The following is a 21888-nucleotide window of genomic DNA, read 5'->3' as shown; positions in this document are numbered from 1 at the left end:
TCTTTCCTATTAGAAGATATAGATAAAAAAGAAATAAAAATTCAAGATTTTATTCTATTCTCTGATATTGCTAAAGAAAAATTCCAGTTTGGTTCTGTTTAAATAATGAAATCTTTTAAAGCTTTTTTTCTATCAAATTGCTAATTTTTTTTTTAAATAATTGAACAAACGTTTGAAATAAATTCACGGGATATTCTAAAAAATGAAAATCCAAAATGTTTGACTGATGGTGCCCAAATAAACATTTGCTTGATTTGTTTTTATGGTGGTATATGGTTTTCTTTATTACATTGTCAATGTACACTATAAAGACTAACCTTTTTAACAAGTGTATTTAAGCTTTTAAGGGTTACATTTTAGTGTCTGAAACTTTTCAGTTTAAATATATAATATACATAAAAATAAATGAATGGTACCATAATGGTACTTTAGCTTAAGGAAAAAATTCATTATTTAAAATCAAGGCTTCTTGTCCCTCAGCCTCATCATGATATTATAAAGATGAATAAAAAATAAAATTTCTAATATTTTCTTTAAAAGAGTTTATTTATTGACATTGAGACATTGAGACATTCTTAGTGAATTTTTGAGTACTCAAAAAACCCTTCTACTTTGACTAAAAATGACAAATATCCTTGCTTAAAATAATGTTTTGAAACTCCCTAAAATGCAGCTATTATAATGAGTAACACAATAAGATTATAATTTGGTTTGGGAAGGAAATCAACTCTTGCTTGAGCTATATTATTGGTAGCTAGATTTAGAAAATTATGAGAAACCATTTCTTTTAAATGGGACGGGGGAGGGGGGGTGCAATTCGTCATTGCACCCCCCTTTCAGAAGAAGGGGGGGTGCATTTAAAGCTTTTTTTTCTATCAAATTGCTAATTTTTTTTTAATAATTGAACAAAACGTTTGAAATAAATACACGGGATTTCTGAAAAAATGAGAATCCAAAATGTTTGACTGATGTTTGACTGATGGTGCCCCAAACATTTATTTTTTATTTTATTTTCGCAAACGTGCTTTTTAATTTCCCTATAATTATTTTATTTTGTTTTCTGGGAAGGGTTGGGCGATCATGACTCTGCAGACAAATTGTGGTCTGAAACCCCCAGGAAATCATGATATTTTACTGATTCAAGGGGGGGATTAAGCTTTCAAAGCCCCCCCCCCCCTCGAGTACGCCTGTTTTTCCTCTGCATAACTTAAGCTGCTCGAATGNACATCTAAAGTCCATAAAAAATCCTGTTGGCACCTTTTTTAAATTTTGCTTGGTGCTGTGGTATTTGATTTATACATTATTTAGATACATAATACATCTTTATGTTGAGAGCAGTCTTATAAGCAGGCCGCCTTATTATTTTATTCATAATGTGATTTGTGTAATTGTGTTTCAATCAATTAATCATGTGGGGAATGTCTAATTTTGTGCCGCGAAAGAAGAATCTTATCTTCCCGCCCAAATTTCATAAACCCACAAATATTGGTAAAACCAATTATTCTCTCTCTAATAAAAAAGAATATTTTTAAATAAATAATAGATTTAATATTTTGTGCATACTAAAAATTGTTACGACCTTGAAAATGTGAAGAATATTTAGTTCCCCTGTAGCTAGGGTGATTTAAACTGTTTGAATATCTACCTGCCTTTCTTGGTCTAGACTGGAGTGGAGCTCAGACAAGGCGGGCTGGGCCCACATAGTCACATACAGTTGCGCCATTAGTCGACTCTACGGCAACACGCACCGTTCAAATATTCAAACGTTTCTGAGTCTGACAATCCATTCCTTTATCATTAAATTCAATATTTCATATTTTATCATTGAACCAGGCTTCATATCGTATACTAGGAAATTACCCAGTTGGATTTAAGAAATTTTAGTTTAACGGATTTGTAATAGTTTTGTGAAAGAAATTGTTGAAATTTTGATACGCAGATGAAAATGGAATTGATAAGTGAAAATTGAACTTCTTATAATTTCAGAAATGTGATCAATATCTGTAGAGTACAATATTGACAAGGATTAAGTCCGATTTGTAAATAATAAAGTTAATAACGACAAATTGGAGTATTAAAGACAGAGATGGCACCTAGCATTGGTAAGTTATTTTACCTAAACTACTTTGTCACGGATCGAAGTGTTTAGGCCACACGTATTTATTAGCATTTTATCTTCACGTATCGGGGGTTCGTCATGATTTACGATTGGAAGTTTTACGTAAACTTAAATTTAAAAGCTGTTTTATAAACTGTTCAGATTTCTGTCCAAACTGCATAGTAAATTGTGATAGCCCCTCCGTCCCATAGAGAACGATTTTTCAAAAATCGTTCTCCAGGAATTATTAAGGGGTTTTTAACTGAAAACTTTTCCGATCCTGATTTTTCCCCCGAAACTTGATTATATTTATTTACAAATTTCAACCATAAACCATCCAATTGTTTAGGACTTAACCTCCGCGTGACCGGGCATTGTAACCAGGGAGGACGGAAGTATATGGAGGATGTGTTCTCCGTGGCATATCAACAAACAGAGGACGAACTAGACCTGGAATACGCCTTCTTCGGTATATATGACGGACATGGAGGGAAGGAGGCAGCTTTATTTGCCAAGGTGAGTTAAAGCGATAACTCTGTGCAAAGAGAAGCCATTTTTTTCTATTTAAAGGCCATAAACTTCAGCAAAAGATTTTAAGTCCAATAGTTGGTTCAATTCTTATTGCGGGATAGTGGACCTACATTTCAAATCCAACTAATAGGTCACGTGATAAGTTGTCCATCTATCTTAGGCTACAATATCCATACATACTTAAAGTAATAAACCGCGAAACCTTTTACAATCACACATTTTCTTTACATCTAATTATTATACAACTACAATCTACTCTTGTTATCTATATTGTGGGTTAGGATAGGTTGGGACTATGCCTGGGCCGAGCGCTGCGGCTAAGATGGGTTGGGGGGCCGAGCGACTGCGACTATTAGACACTTAGTTGTTAAAGTTTGTCATATTTTCAGAACTTTATGGATCATCACTTTTTATAAAGTATATTTTTTAATCACTCGAGGTTTCGGGCTAAAATTTGAGTTAGGGTCTGACCACAACACCTATGATCAGATATTGGCCAATAGTTTAAAGCAAACTTGTTTCGTTTTTGATATTGTAATGTCGTTTTGAATTTAGAGCGGGGATAGTAGGACCTCCCTAAAGGCTTGATTTGATTTGGATCCTTCTCTCACATTTTAATATTAACAATTTATTCTTTGGTGTTCTGGTCTGACCCTGCAAATATTTAGGCTCCGACATGATGATTTTTAACATCTAAAGTCCATAATTATCTACTCGACATCTTTGCCATCAGAACTACGGTGTCAATGTTTCCTGGGAAATGTCGTCTTCCCCAGTTTTAACTTATTTTTAGAAGGATCAATCTTTAAATACCCCAGCACTCAGCAGTTAACGTTTGTCATAAGTATAGCTTCATATTTGTTGTGTAATTCGTGAAAGTTAAAAGATTTAGCAATACGAAATAGAGTTTTTTTTCGTTTACAAATTTACCTTTCTGGGATGAAAATGACCGCGCTCAAATCAAATTTAAGGACTCGGGTATAAATAGAACGACATACGACGAGGTTCAATAAATTACTTAATTTAAATATTTTTAGGAACATTTGATGGACAACATAACCAAGCATCCCAGTTTTTGGTCAGAGAATGACGATCTGGTTTTGAAATCTATTAGGGAAATTTTAAACAAACTCTTCAAAAGTATTTTCCGGTTTGCTTCTTCAGAGACAGAGAGAGAGAGAGAAATATTTAAAACTTGGTGTTAATGATAATTAAACCCTTATAGATTAGATAAAACAATTGTTAGTTTCACATTTGTTGAAAAATTATTTCGGTCTGGGTTGATCTTCTTTTGATGATTGTTTCTATTATGAAGGGAAAAAGAAATTGCCCTTTTGCTTGTCTACATCATTTTAATTTACCTTTTTGAGATGAATAATAATACCGCGAGAGAAATATGCTGTTTCAAACTGAAAGTGTAATTTCCAATTACTCAGTTCAGCAAAAATGGCAATGCCTGATTTACATCAGTACCCTCGAAATCTTAATCTGATCAAAAATGTGGGAAAAACTGATGTTTAGTTCCGAGAATTTCTCCATTACTTCTTTAAAGAAAGGCGCAAGTTTTGTTCGCAAAGAAACCGCTAAATGAAGATATCTAATTCATGCTTGATGAGACAGAGCTATTAAGGGCACCGTTGTAAATCGAACGCGATCTTTGCATGAAGGGTAATTTGAAATTACGCTTTCAATCCCTTTAACACCCAGAATGCTAGAGAGGGAAGGGGGAGGGAGTAGGAATGATATTTAAAGAAGAAATTTATTTATCCAAAAAAGTGAGTTTGATTTTGCTGGTTAGGGAGGGGTTCTTGAAGACCCAGCAGGATATGTGGGGGGACCTGGAGAACTGGACTAAGACTGGTTCAGGACTACCCAGCACGGCAGGGACTACTGCCAGTATTGCTTTCATCAGAAGGGGGAAGATATTCGTAGGTAATAATAGATGGGTTTAATTTTTGTGGGAGGAGGGGTTAAACCAGTGCAAAGGATCCGGATCCGCATTATTTTGCCTTCCTGGATCCGGATCTGCAAAGAAAACGGATCCACAGAGCCTGATCCAAGGGGCAAAATATCAATCAAAAACTGTGATTAAAAAACTTCACTCCTAAAACTCAAATCTAAACTGTTAAATTAGAGAGATAATCAAAACTTTTCTTATCGCAGAATGGTTCCTCAAGTTTAAGCATTAAATTAAGCGAAAAAAAACGAAGAAAATTAATTAAAACTTTTGTTTGTTAAAAAATCTGTATCTTAAAGAAAAATTAAATGGATCCTATGCACTGGGTTAAATTTTGATGATTGGGAGAAAGTATTAAAACAAATCAGTACATTTTAAAACCTCTTCTTTTCTAGCTTTTCACCCAATTTTTTTTCAATACAAGTTCCCCCCCCACCTTTGAATTTCCCTATCTCCGAGATGTTTTTCGAAGTTTTGTTCGCTGAATGTGTTGTTTTTAGGCCATGTTGGCGACAGTGGAATAGTACTAGGAGAACAGGACCCTGACCATCCTGATGTATGGAACGCTGTGTAAGTGTTACTAAAGATCAATTTCGGGGTTTATTTAGATACTAGAAATTTAATGGGCTTTTTAATATTATTAGTGAATTTTTTTTTGCGTCTTTATCGCATGTTTTTTTTTAAAAAAAACTTCTTTGTGAACACTGTACAATGTACATGGTTTAATATTTACCTAGAATCATCTTAGTTAAATCCTTGGATTAGTTAAGTCGTATACAATCTTCTAAGAAATTTATGCTTTAATGCAAAACGGGCGAATTGTTTCAAGTGTTTTTCTATTTATATAGAATTGAATGGAGTTGGATAAGGGTTGTTTTAGGTTCGTGTCAAACTGTAGATAGTGGTGGGCAATAGGGTAACACATTTGCTTGTTTGATAAAAGCAAACTTCTACAGATTAAAGTTTTAAAACATATTGTCGTTAGCTATTACTGGTCGGTTAATTGCTAATCACAAAACTAGTTTTTAACTTTCATATTCCGTCACTAAATTACTAAGCTCCCTCTTCTTAGTGACGTAACGTTAGAGACAGCTTTCCCCTCGCTCTTGTCTCCAATCTTTGTTATTGAGTAAGAACCAATTCCTGAGTTGGCGTAATACGTAAGCAACCCTTACTCCCTCTCCATAATTCTAGTCTCCTTCAAATTTATGATATTATCATGTCTTACTTCTAGGCCTTTAACCCGGGACCATAAACCTGAATGTGAGATAGAGCTAGCTAGGATTGAAGCTGCTGGAGGGAAGGTTGTTAACAAGTCAGGAGTTCCTCGAGTTGTATGGAACCGTCCTAAAATTGGTAAAATTATCATTACTATTATGTACAAATCGTTATTTTTATGTACAAATTATTATCACTATGTACCATTGCCACATAACATAGGAATTTTCACTAACCGATAATTCCCGGAATTTCTGAACAAATATTCCGAAAATTTTCTCTTACTTTTCACAGTTAAAAATAAGACTAAATCCAAGCTCAGATTTCGATTTCAAAAATACGAAAAAATTGGTTAAATCTGAATTCCGGGAATCGGATATCGGAATTCCGCAAATACACTTAAGATGAAAGATTCTTGGTAAATTTTATGTCATCACTTTATTTTAATATTGTCATACCAATATCCGGTTCCAAAAATTTATGAATAAGTTCGAAAATTATTTTGTTTTGTTCATAAAGGTCATACCGGCCCTGTTCGCCGTAGCACACCTATCGATGAAGTTCCTTTCCTGGCAGTGGCGCGCGCACTTGGAGATCTCTGGTCCTACAACAGTAAGAAGGATGTGTTTGTCGTTTCTCCTGAACCAGATCTTCATGTTTACTCTATAGATATTAGCAAACACAGGTCAGTTGGCATCTATATTTGTATTGTTTACTCTCTGCTAGTTTTTTCAATAAGCGTCAGGTTCATGGCCGGTCAAGAGTGAACAAGTTCGCCAGTAAAAATTCCTTCTTTCTAGAAAACCCAAAAAACTTTATTCTTTTTATTTAAAAGATAAAAATGGTTCTAATTGAAGTAAGATTTTGGCCCCCCTACATTTAGAAGAACCTACTCCAAATAAATTCACTTGTAATTTTAAAATGTAAATTATTCGTCGATCTATAATTTCTTCAATGTTTCTTTTAACAACAAAGAACATTTTCTTCAGATCTTAAAGTTTTTTTTTATTCAATTATGCTACAAAGTTTTACCAAGTAAGTGCACAAATGTTTTATTGAAGTAAAAAGTGTTTACTTGCAGATGTTTGGTGCTGGGTACAGATGGAGCTTGGAATGTTTTGTCCCCACAGGCTGCTGTCAATGCTGTCAAGGTTGCGGAGAAGAATAACGAGAAGCATATGCTGGACCCTGAGGCAGGGCACGCCTGGCAGAACCCCAGTAAACGTCTAGTCGATCAGGCTGTGGATAGGTAGGGGTATACTGGGATAGATGATAATTTCTAATTTCTAATTTAATTCTAATAGAATGAATACCTGTTTATAGCTATTACATTAATTTCTGTTATTTTTGAAGGGGGCTCGGTCTTAATTTCCAAGGGAAGGAGGGGGTTGATAATTTCTTTATTTATTTAGACGGTCAAATATATTTTCTTCATATCTACGGAATATTACCATAGAATAAAACAAATTATGTGAGATCATCTAACTTTTGAATAGTGTAGTATTTATGTTTAGTGTTTTATCGATCTTGAATATTTAAAAAATGCAATGTCATTAATTTCTTAGATTTTCAATATTCTTAATTTAGGTGGAAAATGTATAAGCTGCGAGCAGACAATACCAGTGTAGTGGTTGTTATGCTGGATCCTCCAGGGCCTCCTAGAGCACAAGTTCTACGACGTCAGAAGGAACTTCAACGTGGAGGATCAAATACTGCCAAGAAACCTTGTAACAACACTAATGCGCCTCCTCTACCTCCTAAACCCTGCAAACAATCTAAAGGCCTCAGCATTATATCCAGGTCAGTTGACTTCCAAAAAAAAATTTTAAGTCCCTATTTTAATTTAATGGAAAAAAGCTGTAAAAACACAACTTATATGGCAACGAAATTTGTTAAATTAACAAACCAAAGAATGGAAGTTTTAAGTAAATAACCTGAAAGATAAAAAATTAGAAGATGTCCAATTACTTATTTCCTGCTATGGATTTTTGTGAAAAGCGACGGAAGGGTTGATTCATTGAAGTGAGAAGATTAAAGTTGGAGACACTTAAGTATTGATCAAGCTAGTTAAGTATCCAATAGGAATTCTGTGCCCATTTTTTGGATATATAATCAAAAAATAATAGCTAATTTTGGAACTTTTTAAAGATTCCCCAACTCGAAGAAACCTGAGGAGGCAGCGGGGAAAAACCTGGTTGATTCTCTCGGAGAGCAGTCTCCGAAAACCTCGTCCCGTATTGTTCACGACTCCACGAAGTCGGAACCTGAGAAGGTTCAGGTTAAAACTTTCAATAGTTTGAGTGCCGTGATACTACCTGGTTCCTCTACCTCCAGTCAACAGCAACCGACCTCCAACACTAAACCTGCTGCTAAACCTCCAACCAATGATAAAACACTTCAGGTATAGCAATCTGGAATCAAGCCTTATTCTCAAGTATTTTCAAGCCTATTATAGGGAAGGATGAGGGGGGTGGGTGAAAAGCTGTATAACAAGTTGTATGACTTGTATCATAGTATTCTTACACGTGTTCAAACTGAAATTGTTGAAAGACTAGACTTTTTTTAGCGGTAAAGCTAAAAAAGACCAATGAAGGTCTTGACTTTGGGTTCGGTTGTTTGAATTTAATAAACGTCAAAAAGGTTTATGATCGATCAGATCAAAAATGTTGTTTTTTCTCGATTTTACAAAATTTCAAAATTAAAAATCAATATTTCCATTTTTATTTTTATGTATAATTCTTACGTTTAGGTGAATGAGATCTCAAGCTCCGATACAGAGCATAGTCCTGTAGTTCAACCTAAACCTGGAGCTAGAAAATCTATCAGTAGAGAACTAGCCAACCTTGCCATAAATAGTCCTGCCGCAAATATTAGATCTAAGAAACGAGAGTCTAGTGGACGACCGGTTTTGAAACCTAGTCGACGTAAACGATCTATTGAAGGGTTGGGACGGGATGATTCTGATACGGAGAATATCTCCGACAATATGGTTCCTGCCGCTAAACTAGCAGAGGTGGAGAAAAAGTGTCAAGATCTAACCAATAAATTAAAGGTGAGATATCTTTGGTATTGTTTGATAATTACTTCATTTTTTGGCTTCGTATTATGCTTCCATGTAACTTTTTTCTCCATGCCCTCCATTTGAAGTCTTTTTTTTCTTCACCTAGATGTTAATCTTAACTACTAGTCGACAACTATCTCTGTCTTATTTAATCTGTTGTTCTTTCAGGCCATGGAGCAGAAGGTTAGTCAACAGACTGATCACCTCACCCAAGAGGTGCGTGCTCTCCGGTCCAACCTGGAGAAGGGAGAGAAGTCTAAGAATCCTGAAACTCCTCGGATTCTCCGAAACCGGAACGGGAACACGGAAACCCCGGTGAGTGGAACCAAGAGAAAGAGAGGAGAGACAGAGAACCAGATTCCTATGAAGCGGGAAAGAACCGTCACCTGGGCAGGGCGAACCAAACTCCAGCCGAAGGATGTGGGTAAATCTGTATTGAAACCCGCACGGAAATCAATAACAGGAATCGAAACCACTCCGCTATCAAAATTAAGCCGAGCAAAGATTGGATTAAGACGGAAATGATGATCCGAGTGCCTTGTGGCACCTGAAATTATAATTGTACTCTTATATTCTTATACCTCACTAGCGGCTATATCGTGACCTGAGAAGCATTTTAGAGAAAATTTATTAAACTTTTTGTTGAATTTGAATTGTTTAAAATAATGCTTAAATTGAAGCAGATGTAAACAATCATAAAGTACACTACACACACACTAGTAGTTCTGTAAATAGAAACTCTGAAATTTGTACATAAATTAAATATATGCATCCTACAATGTAAATTTGAAGTAGTAATTATGAACTAAACATTTAAACTCGTGTATTTGTGATTTCGATTTTTTATGAAACATTTTACAGACAGCTCGTAAAAAGAGTACTTTTTTTCCGACCATTTTCATTTTATTACGTTTTGTGTTGTGTCATGTTAAGGAAAATGCTATTTCTGAGAGATTGTGATAAGTAGATTGGACAGAAATTCGTATACAGTGGCGATGATGAATCAACGAAAAGGGAGTAGAATGGCGTCAGAATAGAAATCCAACATGCTCTCTTTCGAGAAAGATTCGATCAAACTTCTGGATCTCTGAAAAGTAGAGGATATTTTACCGAGTCTTGGAAACCAAATATGAAAAATGAACACTGGAATCCATCATGCTCTCGATCGAGAAAGATTCTATCAAACTTCTGGGATCTCTGATTAATAGAGGATTTTTTTACCGAGTCTTAGAAACCAAATATGAAGAATGAACACTGGAATCCAACATGCTCTCTTTCGAGAATGATTCGATCAAACTTCTGGGATCTCTGATAAGTAGAGGATTTTTTACCGAGTCTTGGAAACCAAATGTGAAGAATGGATACTGGAATCCAACCTGCTCTCGATCGAGAAAGATTCTATTAAACTTGTGGGATCTCTGATTAATAGCGTACTTTTAACTAGTCTTAGAAACCAAATGTGAAGAATTAATACTGGAATATTCATGGTAGATGTGTTCGTATCGGAAAGAACCAAGTTGTTGCCACAAACCTAAATCCAATCCAATATTAGAAGCCTGATCGTTTAATTACCTTTGATATTTTAAACACAATCTTTTTTATCCAACAGTATTCATAGTCTAAATCGCGTTGGGAAAAGATAAAGAAATTAAATGTTTTTTAAATTATCTTTGCACTGCAACCGGATATTAAAGCAATTTTCTTCATTTTTTGTTTTTATGACAAGTTTATGGAGTTTATGTGATTTACAGTTAATGGTTATTTAAAGGCTATGTATAACTTCTTAATTTCATGAAGGTTTCAGTTTTCATGAATTCTCTTAATCACGTTTTATCTATCCTGAGGAGGGAGGGAAGGCAGGCCACACCCGTGAAGCCTTCATCCCGCAATGTATTCACAAGCATTATCTTGCGTCAAGGCGCTCACCCATAGCGCTTCCTTAGCCGCACCAATATATCTTCTAGCAAATGGTCGATTGTATTAAATCTGTCCTACGATACTTCGGACCTACCCGAACGTAGTGTTTCAGCAGTTTCTAGCTGCTGTTGGTCCGTTGAACTGTATGTCGGATACTGAACTCCATTGAAAAAAAAGTGTATCCGACTTACTGTAGGTCGGTTGCAAACTTTACAGTAGGTTGGATGCACACATTTTGTAGGTCGGATGCATTGCATTTGTAGGTCAGGTGTGCAACCTTAGTAGATCGATGCACAACTTTTGTAGGTCGGATACACACGTTATATAGGTTAGATGTACACTTATGTAGGAAAGATGCATGCACATTTCGTATAGGTCTGATGAACAGAATTAAGTAGCCGCAGCGCTCGGACCAGAAATTGTCTTGACTTATCTAATCCCTCCTATCGGCGTTTGCTTTATCAAAATGATAAATGTGGCCGCAGCGCTTGGCCCAGAAATAGTCCTAACCTAAGCCCACAGATCATCACTTTTTCAATTTGATAATGTGGCTGCAGCGCTTGACCCCTAAGCCTATCCTTGCCGCAGTGCTCGGCAACTTTTACTATAACCCTTGCTAAAAACCCTTAATCATCTTATCTCTTGAAAGTTATAAAGTTGGGAAAACCATTGTTCCTATGAGTTATTATGAACGGAAAGTTCTAAAGATCAACAATGCAGTATATAGTCCAAAAAAACTGTTTCTCAAACTCGGTTTTACACAGACATAATCTCACCCTGGCTAATAAAAAAAAACTTAAAACCCATAACTAACTAGCAACGTCATTCGTGGTTAAGGGGAGTTATCATCCAAATAGTTTTTTTGAAATGGGTTTTCCTTCTCTAACTTAATGCATAACTTTTTTAACTGCCTAATTTTTAATGGTCAGGTTTAGCCGTCTAAGGCACCGTAGGCTGCCAGGGGGGCTAAGAGTATAGATTATATATGATAGGAGCGGAGATTTAGGGGTTTAAAATTTCCGTAGTTGGTTTTTTCTTTCTCGTGAGTTTGTCATGGTGCCGAAGTCAGGATTGCCTTGATGGAGTAATAAAAACGTCTTTAACTCCATATTAGCAGTCAAAGATTCCAGTTTAAACTAAACTCGAAGACATACTCTTGTCTCAAAAAATATATTATTGTCCAGTAGACTATTTTGATTTGTAGAATAACGATTTTTTCAAATTGGAGACATTAAATTATTTTAAACTTTCATGCTATTTTTTATCAACTGAAACAAGTTTATTATCAAAAATGTTTTATTTTACAATTATTTACCAAGAATATTGAAATTTTTGTAAATTTATACATACATTGTAAAAATTATAAAATAGAAGCTAAATCCTTGAGTAAAACTTTGTATTTTCTAACACCGTTAAATGTCGTTCATGTGATTATGTTTGTTTACGCTTTTGCTAAATTGCATATAAAATATATTATAATGTATATTGCTCTATTGCTAGATCTGAACAAAGAACGGAACAATGACTAAACAGGAGAGACCAGAGAACAAGGAGAATATCGGAGTCAAAAATGATCTTCCCAGAGGACAGAAGGAGAAACCTGTTCTCAAAGAGAAGTTCGCCCTGCAGAACAGGAACGGAAATGACGGAAAGATCTCTGAGACCAAAGTTCTTGGTGAGGTAAAGAACTTGCAGAGTACTCGGATCTTAAAGTCAAATACCCCGATCAAATCAGAAGAATCTGCTTTAAAGCCTGAAAAAAGGCCAGTCCTGAAACCCCGGAATGATGATGTTCCAAGGGTTCCTAGGAGCACTCCTGTGGTAAAGGCTACTGCCAAGAAATCCTACGCTAAAAGTATCACAATCCCGGAGCAAGTGCCAGATCTAAGTGCTAGGATTGCTACTCCTCCTATCGCTAAAAAGGTTCCAGTAGAAACGGGGACAGTCCCAGCCAAAGATCGAGTTTCGATTATCGAGAAAAGGAAGGAGGCTTCCAAGGAACAGGAACGGAATGAGTACCTGAAGATTGTAAGGAATAGTAATTACTCGTTCCAGAACTCCGACGGATCCCCGGCGCTGCAGACGAGAAGTATTCCTGTATCTAGGATATCAGCGGAACCAAATATAATAATCAACTCTCCACAGAGGTTTGAAGAAAGGAGATACAATGAGATCAGGCCAGATATTCGTGGGGTTAACCCTGTCTTTTCTGGATCACCTCAGCTCTTTGCAGTGCTTGATAATAGTGGTAGAGAGGAACAGTGCTGGCCGAGGGATGAGTTCAGAGTTACGGAGAATAATGTTAGGTATGCATCAGTAACGGGTTTAAAAATTGTTAAGTTCAAAGCTCGATGAACGAATATTTTGTATGTACTGAGTAAAGTATGAAAAATCAACACAAAATATAAACTTAAACCATTCTTTTACTTAAATTCACATTTCACATATAGGATCGAATTTTATTTCTGAACTAATCGGTAATATATAAAAATGCCATTGCATAATTTGTAAACCAAAACAGATTTAAGTAAATTTTTTAATCAACTATTTTATTCAACAGTTCTTTTTATAACCTAAATTTGTTGTTAATTTTGTATCTGCTCAGTTTGGCTGGATCTCCGTTCTCTCCTAGGTTTTCTAGTACTACTCATGATATCTTCTCTTCAGGACTATATTCTCCTCCTCAGGTAGTCTAGTATATAAAAAGATATAACTATGTAAAATTAAAACCTTTAATGATGAATATTTATCTATCTATCTATATACTCAGGCAGTCTAGGAGTAGTTCAGGACTATATACTCAGGTATTCTAGTCTAGGAGTAGTTCAGGACTATATACTCAGGTATTCTAGTCTAGGAGTAGTTCAGGACTATATAGTCAGGTATTCTAGTCTAGGAGTAGTTCAGTACTATAAACTCAGGAAGTCTAGTCTAGGAGATGTTTAGGAATATATGCTCGGGTAGTCTAGTCTAGGAGTAGTTCATGACTTTATACTCAGGTAGTCTAGGAGTAGTTCAGGACTATATACTCAGGTAAACAGTCTAGGAGTAGTTCAGGACTATATATACTCAGGTAGTCTAGGAGGTGTTTATGAATATATGCTCGGGTAGTCGGGTAGTCTAGTCTAGGAGTAGTTCAGGACTTTATACTTAGGTAGTCCAATTTCGGAGTAGTCCAGGACTATATTCTCAGTTAGTCAGTCAATCAGTAGTTCAGGACTATATATACTCAGAGCTGAAAACTTTAGAATGAAATATCCAGATATCCCGTCGAATAATTAATCTGGAGTTTAAATTCATGTGGAGAACAAGCAATATTTAATCTGGATATTAAGGATTTAGGAGCTTCTCTGGATATTTCATTCTAAAGTTTTCAGCTCAGGTAGTCTATGAGTAGTTCAGGATTATATACTCAGGTAGTCATCTAGGAGTAGTTGAGGACACAGGTAGTCTAGGAGTAGTTCAGTACTATATATACTCAGGTAGTCAGTCTATGAGTAGTTCAGGACTATATACTAAGGTAGTCTAGTCTAGGAGGTGTTTAGGACATATGCTCGGGTAGTCTAGTCTATGAGTAGTTCTGGACTTAATACTCAGGTAGTCTAGGAGTAGTTCAGGACTATATACACAGGATATACTCAGGTAGTCAGTCTATGAGTAATTCAGGACTATATACACAGGTAGAAGTCAGTCTAGGAGTAGTTCAGGACTATATACTCAGGTAGTCATCTAGGAGTAGTTTAGGACTAAATACACAGTTAGTCTATAAGTAGTTCAGGACTATATACACATGTAGTCTATGAGTAGTTCAGGACTATATATACTCAGGTAGTCAGTCTATGAGTAGTTCAGGACCATATACTTAGGTAGTCTAGTATAGGAGTAGTTACTATTATTTTGTTAGTTTGTTTTATGTATGATATTGTTTACAATTGTTAAACCCCTGAGTAAAGGTAAAGAAAAAATATGAAAATAAACGAATTTTCAAAACATAGTTTTGTGCTGGTTTATTGTATCAATTACTTTAAAAAAAGGTTCCAAATTTTAACATCTCTCATTTGAGAATAACAGAATTATGAAATGTACTGACTTTCATTAAAGGAATAAGAAAATGTCTTGATCAGCTAAAGTTGAAGAAAATTAAAACAAATATCCAAAATTACTTATGTTATAAACCGACAGAGAAATAACACATGAAGGGTTTTATTCGATAACAATTTTGAGAGAGAAAAAAAAATGAATTTTCGAATTTTTTTCAGCCAATGAGTGTCCATAAAAAAATTTCAGTTTAATCGGTCCAGCCGTTTGGCAGGCTCTACGCAACATATATATATGAATATCTTGTTATAAAGATTTACTGTTAATATTGTACACTGTCCAGAGTGACCCACTAAGGATGAAACTTTTACGACGACCTGGACCCATACTAAACTATACTAAATCTAACCGACGGTTGAATTTTGTTTTCTATCTTGTAAATAAAGATTAGTGAATCATTTGCTAAAAATGAAACTAGGTTGTATTTGTCGGGAATAAAAAAAAACGGAATTTTTCTGATTTTCTAATCCCAATATTTTTGCAACCCAATTTGGTAAACCTTGGATATCCCTTTATATCTGAAACCTGATGGTTTCAATCTCTTATATTTAAAATAATTTCAAACTTGAGTATTTGACCTGACAGGATTCACAATTTAAAATTTCAAAGGTCTACGACTTCTGGGAATGAAGATGAACTCCGAAAAAAGCTTATATTGAAAGAACGATCTAGATTTAAAAAAGTGGTTTTTTTTATATGTTTTGACTGATGTTTTTTCAAATGGATTCGCATACTGATCCGCATCCGGATGGAGAAGAAATGTTAAATCCGGATCCTAAGCACTTGTATTTTTAGGTGAACCTGTTCCCATTCCCTCCTCCCGTACACCAGCAGTACGTGGAACCTATAGATCAGGTCAGCTATCTTATACGTGGACTTCCGGTACAATGTACAATGTGCATTGTCTCTTTACCATGTACTCTGTACTTTGTGTACTGTACACTTTGTAAACCATAACCTCTTGTACTGAACAGACAGGAGATATAACATCCGATCTATTTGTTGTTAATTCACATTCTGCAAGTACAGGGTGTCCCACGAAACATGACATTTAATAAATCGTTATTTTAAGTTAAACAAATCTTTTGTTTCATTATCTTTTACTTTGAAAGTAATTTTAATATAGCATGCTCCCATATAATATTTTTATTGATCTTTGGTACCAAACAACTTAACAAATTATGGAAAAAGACATTCTAAACTATTCACCAACTGTCATGTTTCGTGGGACACCCTGTATGTACATTCACAAAATTTTGGCGTTTGGGAATTTAAATGAAGTAATATTATTTCGTGTACAGTTTATTGATATGAAGTAAAAGTAAAAGTATATGAATATACTGGTTTTTAAGACCAATAAAATCAGAATGCTACAATATTTTCAGCATTTTGATCTGAAATGTTTTAGGAGGGCGTCCCAGCTTTTGTTGATATAGACGGATATATAACTCTACATCTTAACCACAAGATTGTGGTTGATATATCAGCAAACAAGGAAGCTAAACAATACTTTTCACACAAACTTTTAAATTGTTTTGATCTACCCTATCTAAAAGTCTAACTTAACAGCTAGAAGCACGTAAAGGAAATACGAAAAAAAAACATTTTTAAATGGGTTAAAAGTGACAGAATAAAAAGCTTTGTCATCTGAAATTATTTCGGCATTTTTAGTCTTTTTAAATAATTGTGAAATCTGGGGCTATGTTTCATTAACCGAAAATCGTTTGCAATTATTATTTTTACCATAAATTACACTTTCATGAAGAAATATGTGCTTTTTATGTCACTATAAATAAAAATTCACAACTTGCGTATCCAAGTCTAGAACCGTTTGTTTCTAGACACGGATTTGTAAAACTTAAGTCCGAGGTAAAATTATTTCTAACGCTTCTGGGAGAGGCCAAAAGTCGGAACTTATCTTTTATGAATCTCAGCATGCATTGATCTCCGTCTTTTACAGATATAGGAATTAATTTTTATCCTGTTCGTTATCCCGTGGTGGCAATACCCTGTCGGGATAATTTGAATTGTGGGATCAAGGCTTCAACCTCAAAATTTAAATTGCACACATCGGATTCCAAGAATAAGCGCGCGTTTAAAATGAACGATATTCTACAGAGAAGCTCCAATCTCAGATACTGTATACTGTATAAACAAATAAAGTATTAGTTAACTGTGTTTGAAGGCTATTAGAATTAGAGACGGGAAGAATCATACTGCCCTGGCAGTGTCTGCCTGTGGTCTACAGATGGCCATGGTTCATCCTAAAGGTAAGATTTCAATCTTAAGTTAAAAATAGATTTCATAAGAACTGCACAGAAATATAGGAGAATGTCTGGCTGTAATAGACCATCCTGCGACAGGATTGCCCCAAAAGAATGAGACTTTATTAATGCCTTTCTTATACAAAAATTTGAAACTAATTCTGAATTTGTCGCCTGTTAAGGTACAGTTCATGATTTGACAACGGAAGAAAAATATATACAATTGCTTATAACCAAAAATGCAAAAAACTATTCTGTACAGTGAATCTGAACCTTATGTCGGTAACCTTGTATCTAAACTGATATTAATCCTATTTTTCATCTAAGCATATCTTTCCATCATTTCCATCAGTTTATAAATGAGAAATAAAAAGTTTCCCCTCAGACAAAAATATCACTGAATGATGATTGAAGGATGTCAGTATGATTTTGTTAAATTGTATTGTGAAAGGGGTGACAAAAATAGTTCAATTTAAATTTAAAGCTTTTATCCCTCACAAGAAGGGTGCACAGCGCTGAGTTTCTACATTTATCTATTAAGACTGCAAGAAAATCATTTCTTTAATTTTATTGAAAACATAAAATGAAAATCTCTTTTACATTGGAAAGGTTCTTGTATTATTTCATGAAATGGTAAAAAAGTTGATTTTTCAATAAACTAAACTAATGATAATGATAATCAGGACGTGTGCTCCAGTACGGATCCAGGATTGAGGTACAGTGCATGGATGATATCAGTGTAAAGAACGCCAAGATGTATCCTAAAGGTTTGTGTTATAAGTAGAAAGTAAATTTATGGTTATAATATACATTTTGTTTTCAACAAGTTGAAAATATAGTTTTAATGTTAAACTATTTACGGAAGAGCTTGACTGATATTTGTAAAGGAATTTAAAATCTTTGACACAATCTCTGATTATTTAATTCCCATATCTTTGCAACCCAACCTCGTGACCTTAAATATTTCGAAATATTAATACTACATATTTTAAAAATATCAAAGATTTGCACCATCAGGTTGCAAAGATATAGGGATAAGAAAATTTGTGGCAAAGCCTCAATTCCTTTCTTCCCAATCAATGTAGACCTAAGAGGAGTTGTTACTTTAACTCTAAAAAAATTCCTTTTTAGTTTAATAGAAAAAACCTACATAGTTCTTTTTAAGTCGGATTTAAGTGTTCATGTTGTTAAGATTGAGCGGCTTTAGAAGATTTGAAACAAGAATTAGGATGATAATATTATTGTATCCAGGTATAAGTTTCACTGCTAACAACTGTACCCTGGTATACCTGGTGGATGTGGCTGGAGCTAGAACTACATCAGATATGTTCCACGATCTCTACGAGAACAACGTTGCTGAGACCCTCTTCAGGTAGATCATTCAACAGAGTACTCTCCTTAAACTCTAATTTTCTATTCCTTATATCTTTCCAACATTTTAAACATTTAACTATTAAGATATTTAAAATCTTTTTTAGTTGATGTGTAATCCTTTAATATTTTAAACTTAAATTATTTTATCTTACAGAATTCACAGTTTAAAATATCAAAGGTCTACGACATCGGGTTGCACAGATATAGGGATTCATTTAGTGAGATGTAGTATTTATTGAGTCTCTGTCCTTTTTTCCAAAGTTTTGGGAAGGCAATAAACAGTGATAATTTTCAAGGTGGCTGATTTCATAACAAAGTTATTAAGTTTGAAAGTTTTACACCATTAGGTTTTAAAAATATAGCGATTTAATATAAGAGTTCGAGGCAGGTGTTGATACTTGTATTAATCGATATAAATAATATACATGCGTTGGCATGTTAATATTTGATCATATTTATCTCGTCAAAGTTACCGCTTAGAGGCCACGATTTAAAGCATAGTCTTTTTTCTAAATCCACTAGTCTCAACTCCAATAATCTAAGGTAGACTGGGCTCCGATATTATTCATAGCTTAAGACTAATTTAGTCTCAATGGCAGTTGAGTCTTAGGACTAATTTCCAGTGCCAAGGATCCTTTTCATTTTGATGCGGGGAAACAGATCCAGGTCTTGATCCGCCCTAAAAAAACGGATCCGGATTCGGATCCATTCATGAAAATTTCTTTTATGTCATTGTAATTGGTATTATTCAGAACATAAAAGTTTTGCCAGGATTTTAATGTTTTCTGGTTTGTTTCAGATCGAAATAAAAATACTTTAATTTGATCGAAAACAAACTGGAAAAAGTAAAAATCACAGCAAAACATTTCTCGCACTCATGATACAACATTACAACAACAAATATAGTTTTATTTAATTTTACTCTACTTATTTACAAGGAGGTCGATAAAGTTAAATTGTTCTTCTTTTTCCCGCTTATTTTTATGCTGAAACTTGATGAACTCTTGTATCCGGAAAAAGAAAGTCAAAATGTTGCGGATCCAACTGATCTTGATCATAAGCTCTGCTAATTCCTCTCAAACCGCGCCTCAGATCTAATAGTCTTCTGAATATTTTTTCTATCTTTTAACTAAATTATTGTTCACTGTCCAGGGAATCGTGTAAACAGAATCTGGAGGATAGTGTGGATATCTGTTCTCTAGAGCTCAGTAAAGCTCAGTATTGGAGAAACTATAAGAACGAGGATTGCTGGGTCTTTGGACAGGAAACATTTTACACATTTACAATACACTTGGATGGAAAGAAATTGAATTGTTATGTGTTGGATTTGAAAGAAACTGAACCTTTGGCACAAATTCAGATTTTCTGAACCCTTTATCTTTGTAACTCAATGTTGTAGACCTTAGATATTTAAACTATAAATCATGTTAAATCAAAATAATCTTAGTTTGAAATATCAAAGGTTCACATCATCAGGTTGCAAAGATGTAGGGATTAGAAATCTTGTAAGTCGCAACGACTCAATTCATTTACACTTTTGCCTACAAGGAATGAAAGGAAAAGGTACTGGCCTAATATTTAAAAGAAAATTATTTTAACCAAAAAAGACTCACTTATTCACCAGTATTATAAACAAACATAAACATTTACTCATACAATATCCCCTTAAATAATACAGAGCACAGTTTTTAATCTCTGCTGTAAATGTTGTGGTATAGATCCATATACAACAGAAGCCGGACGGATTAACTGTTGTGGAACGGAGAAATGATAAAGAGTTCATCCTTCTCAAGTCTAGTCCATCCACTGGGAAGGTAAATACTCTAAACCTAAACAACCCAATGAAAAGAATCATGTTTGGTGCATTTTTTAATATGATGAAACTGTTAGCACTAGCAACAGTTTTAAATTATACTTTCATATATGGGAATTGAGTAGGTTACATTTTTTAACTTATGAAAAAACTAGCTTGGGAGCTAGCATAGTTACTCCAGCTATTAATAATAAAGCATTCTTAGATTATTTTATTTGCTTAAACCTAGGACTTTTAACTTTCTGAATGTAAACCTTTGGCCCTTACTCTTATCAGAAATACAAATTTTGTAATAATTTAAATTCCCTATATCTTTGCGGCTTGATGGTGTATACTTTTGATATTTTAAACTTATCTGATTTAACGAAATTGTAAGATCCCGGACCTGGATTCAAATCGAAAGAATCCAATGAAATAGAATTAAATATATATAAATCAATGTTTGTCAGGTAAGGTTGGGAAACAAGTTCGCCTCAATAACCGCTAGTCTGGGAGATCAGAGTCATATCTTCATCAAGGCTCAGGAGAGGAGGATGCACTACAACGGACAGAACTCCGTCTTCACTGTCAGGTACAGGAAGTCCCAGTTAAAATGTCTAAAAGGTCGTCTTGATCTGCGCAGAATTTATACATAGGTTTATGAACTTGTCTGTTTATTTAAAGTATAAACAGCTAAGTCCTTCAAGCCTCTGCCTAAAACGTGATTACCTTTATGGATTTATACAGTGTTTCTCATTATAGATGACAATGTCGAGACGGCAAAGTTTATTATTGTTTATTTATGAATTGTTGCAGATGAACTCAACATAATTAAATATGCCCCATTAAGTATAGAGAGGTTTCTTTTTTGTTTGGAAGGGTATTATAACAGTTTTTCAACTATGCACGTAATTGTCATGTTTAGTAGTACAGGGTGGTTCAGTTGTAATAAGTTCTAAAAATGTATCTAGCTTACCTTGTCACACAATTTCATGTTGGCCTAAATGCCTTTTACGTTCATTTGTTATAAGCCATCTATGTAAAATTAAAGGGCCAGTTTCATGATCTTAACTATAAAAAAATAATATAGATTTTTTGACCCGCCAATCTGTTCGATCTAACATAGATGTTTTAATTACTTTAGGAATGCTGGCCACGCCGCGGGATTCGACGAGACAGGTCTTCTCCGTCTTTTCTAGAATCCTAGAGATCCTCCTTCAAATAAATTTTCCTTCTGGTTTTGGGAAATTTTGTATTTGATTGAGGATACACCCCTGCTTTTTGTGCCAAGTGAAAGAAAGAATGAATTTTTGGTCGCCCTTAATCTGTTAAATGTTGATTATTTGTAACCTGCTAAGTGCTCACGGAGATATTTTGATTAAACCTACAACTAAATTGATTTTAAATGAGAAGATATTTTTCAATGTTGATTATTTGTAACCTGCTAAGTGCTCACGGAGATATTTTGATTAAACCTACAACTAAATTGATTTTAAATGAAAAGATATTTTTCAATTAACTGATACATTAAATTATTTTATTTTACGTTAAGTTTTAATATATTTTGACACATCAAAT

At 34.5% G+C, this 21888-nt stretch overlaps 2 protein-coding genes across 2 annotated transcripts; both read left to right on the top strand.

Moving 5' to 3' along the window:
* The first annotated feature begins 1953 nt into the window (after nt 1-1953).
* Nucleotides 1954-9689, top strand: LOC111712134 (protein phosphatase 1D). Its single transcript, XM_023486666.1, has 12 exons — nt 1954-2102; nt 2448-2614; nt 3667-3743; nt 4428-4561; nt 5087-5156; nt 5821-5942; nt 6324-6489; nt 6886-7053; nt 7392-7604; nt 7953-8205; nt 8554-8856; nt 9034-9689. Exons 1-12 carry the CDS (start codon nt 2087-2089, stop codon nt 9388-9390), a joined length of 2046 nt encoding a protein of 681 aa, XP_023342434.1. The 5' UTR covers nt 1954-2086; the 3' UTR covers nt 9391-9689.
* Nucleotides 9690-12240: 2551 nt separating this feature from the next.
* Nucleotides 12241-21809, top strand: LOC111712135 (uncharacterized). Its single transcript, XM_023486667.1, has 11 exons — nt 12241-13088; nt 13388-13469; nt 15676-15735; nt 16289-16375; nt 17066-17150; nt 17828-17911; nt 18396-18516; nt 19671-19782; nt 20237-20332; nt 20781-20902; nt 21455-21809. The coding sequence occupies exons 1-11, from the start codon at nt 12304-12306 to the stop codon at nt 21507-21509; spliced, it is 1689 nt and encodes a 562-aa protein (XP_023342435.1). The 5' UTR covers nt 12241-12303; the 3' UTR covers nt 21510-21809.
* The last annotated feature ends 79 nt before the right edge of the window (nt 21810-21888 follow it).

This window comes from Eurytemora carolleeae, unplaced genomic scaffold (genome assembly GCF_000591075.1).
Source record: "Eurytemora carolleeae unplaced genomic scaffold, Eaff_2.0 scaffold1238, whole genome shotgun sequence".
Taxonomy (NCBI): Eukaryota; Metazoa; Arthropoda; class Copepoda; order Calanoida; family Temoridae; genus Eurytemora; species Eurytemora carolleeae.
This window is presented reverse-complemented; position numbering and strand designations above follow the sequence as displayed.

Coding starts and splice junctions, on each gene's coding strand:
- LOC111712134 (XM_023486666.1), top strand. Junction 7,054..7,391: donor GTCGATCAGGCTGTGGATAG/GTAGGGGTATAC, acceptor TTCTTAATTTAG/GTGGAAAATGTATAAGCTGC. Junction 7,605..7,952: donor GGCCTCAGCATTATATCCAG/GTCAGTTGACTT, acceptor AACTTTTTAAAG/ATTCCCCAACTCGAAGAAAC.
- LOC111712135 (XM_023486667.1), top strand. CDS start 12,304: ATGACTAAACAGGAGAGACCAGAGAACAAGGAGAATATCGGAGTCAAA. Junction 13,089..13,387: donor GTTACGGAGAATAATGTTAG/GTATGCATCAGT, acceptor GTATCTGCTCAG/TTTGGCTGGATCTCCGTTCT. Junction 17,912..18,395: donor CGCCAAGATGTATCCTAAAG/GTTTGTGTTATA, acceptor TATTGTATCCAG/GTATAAGTTTCACTGCTAAC.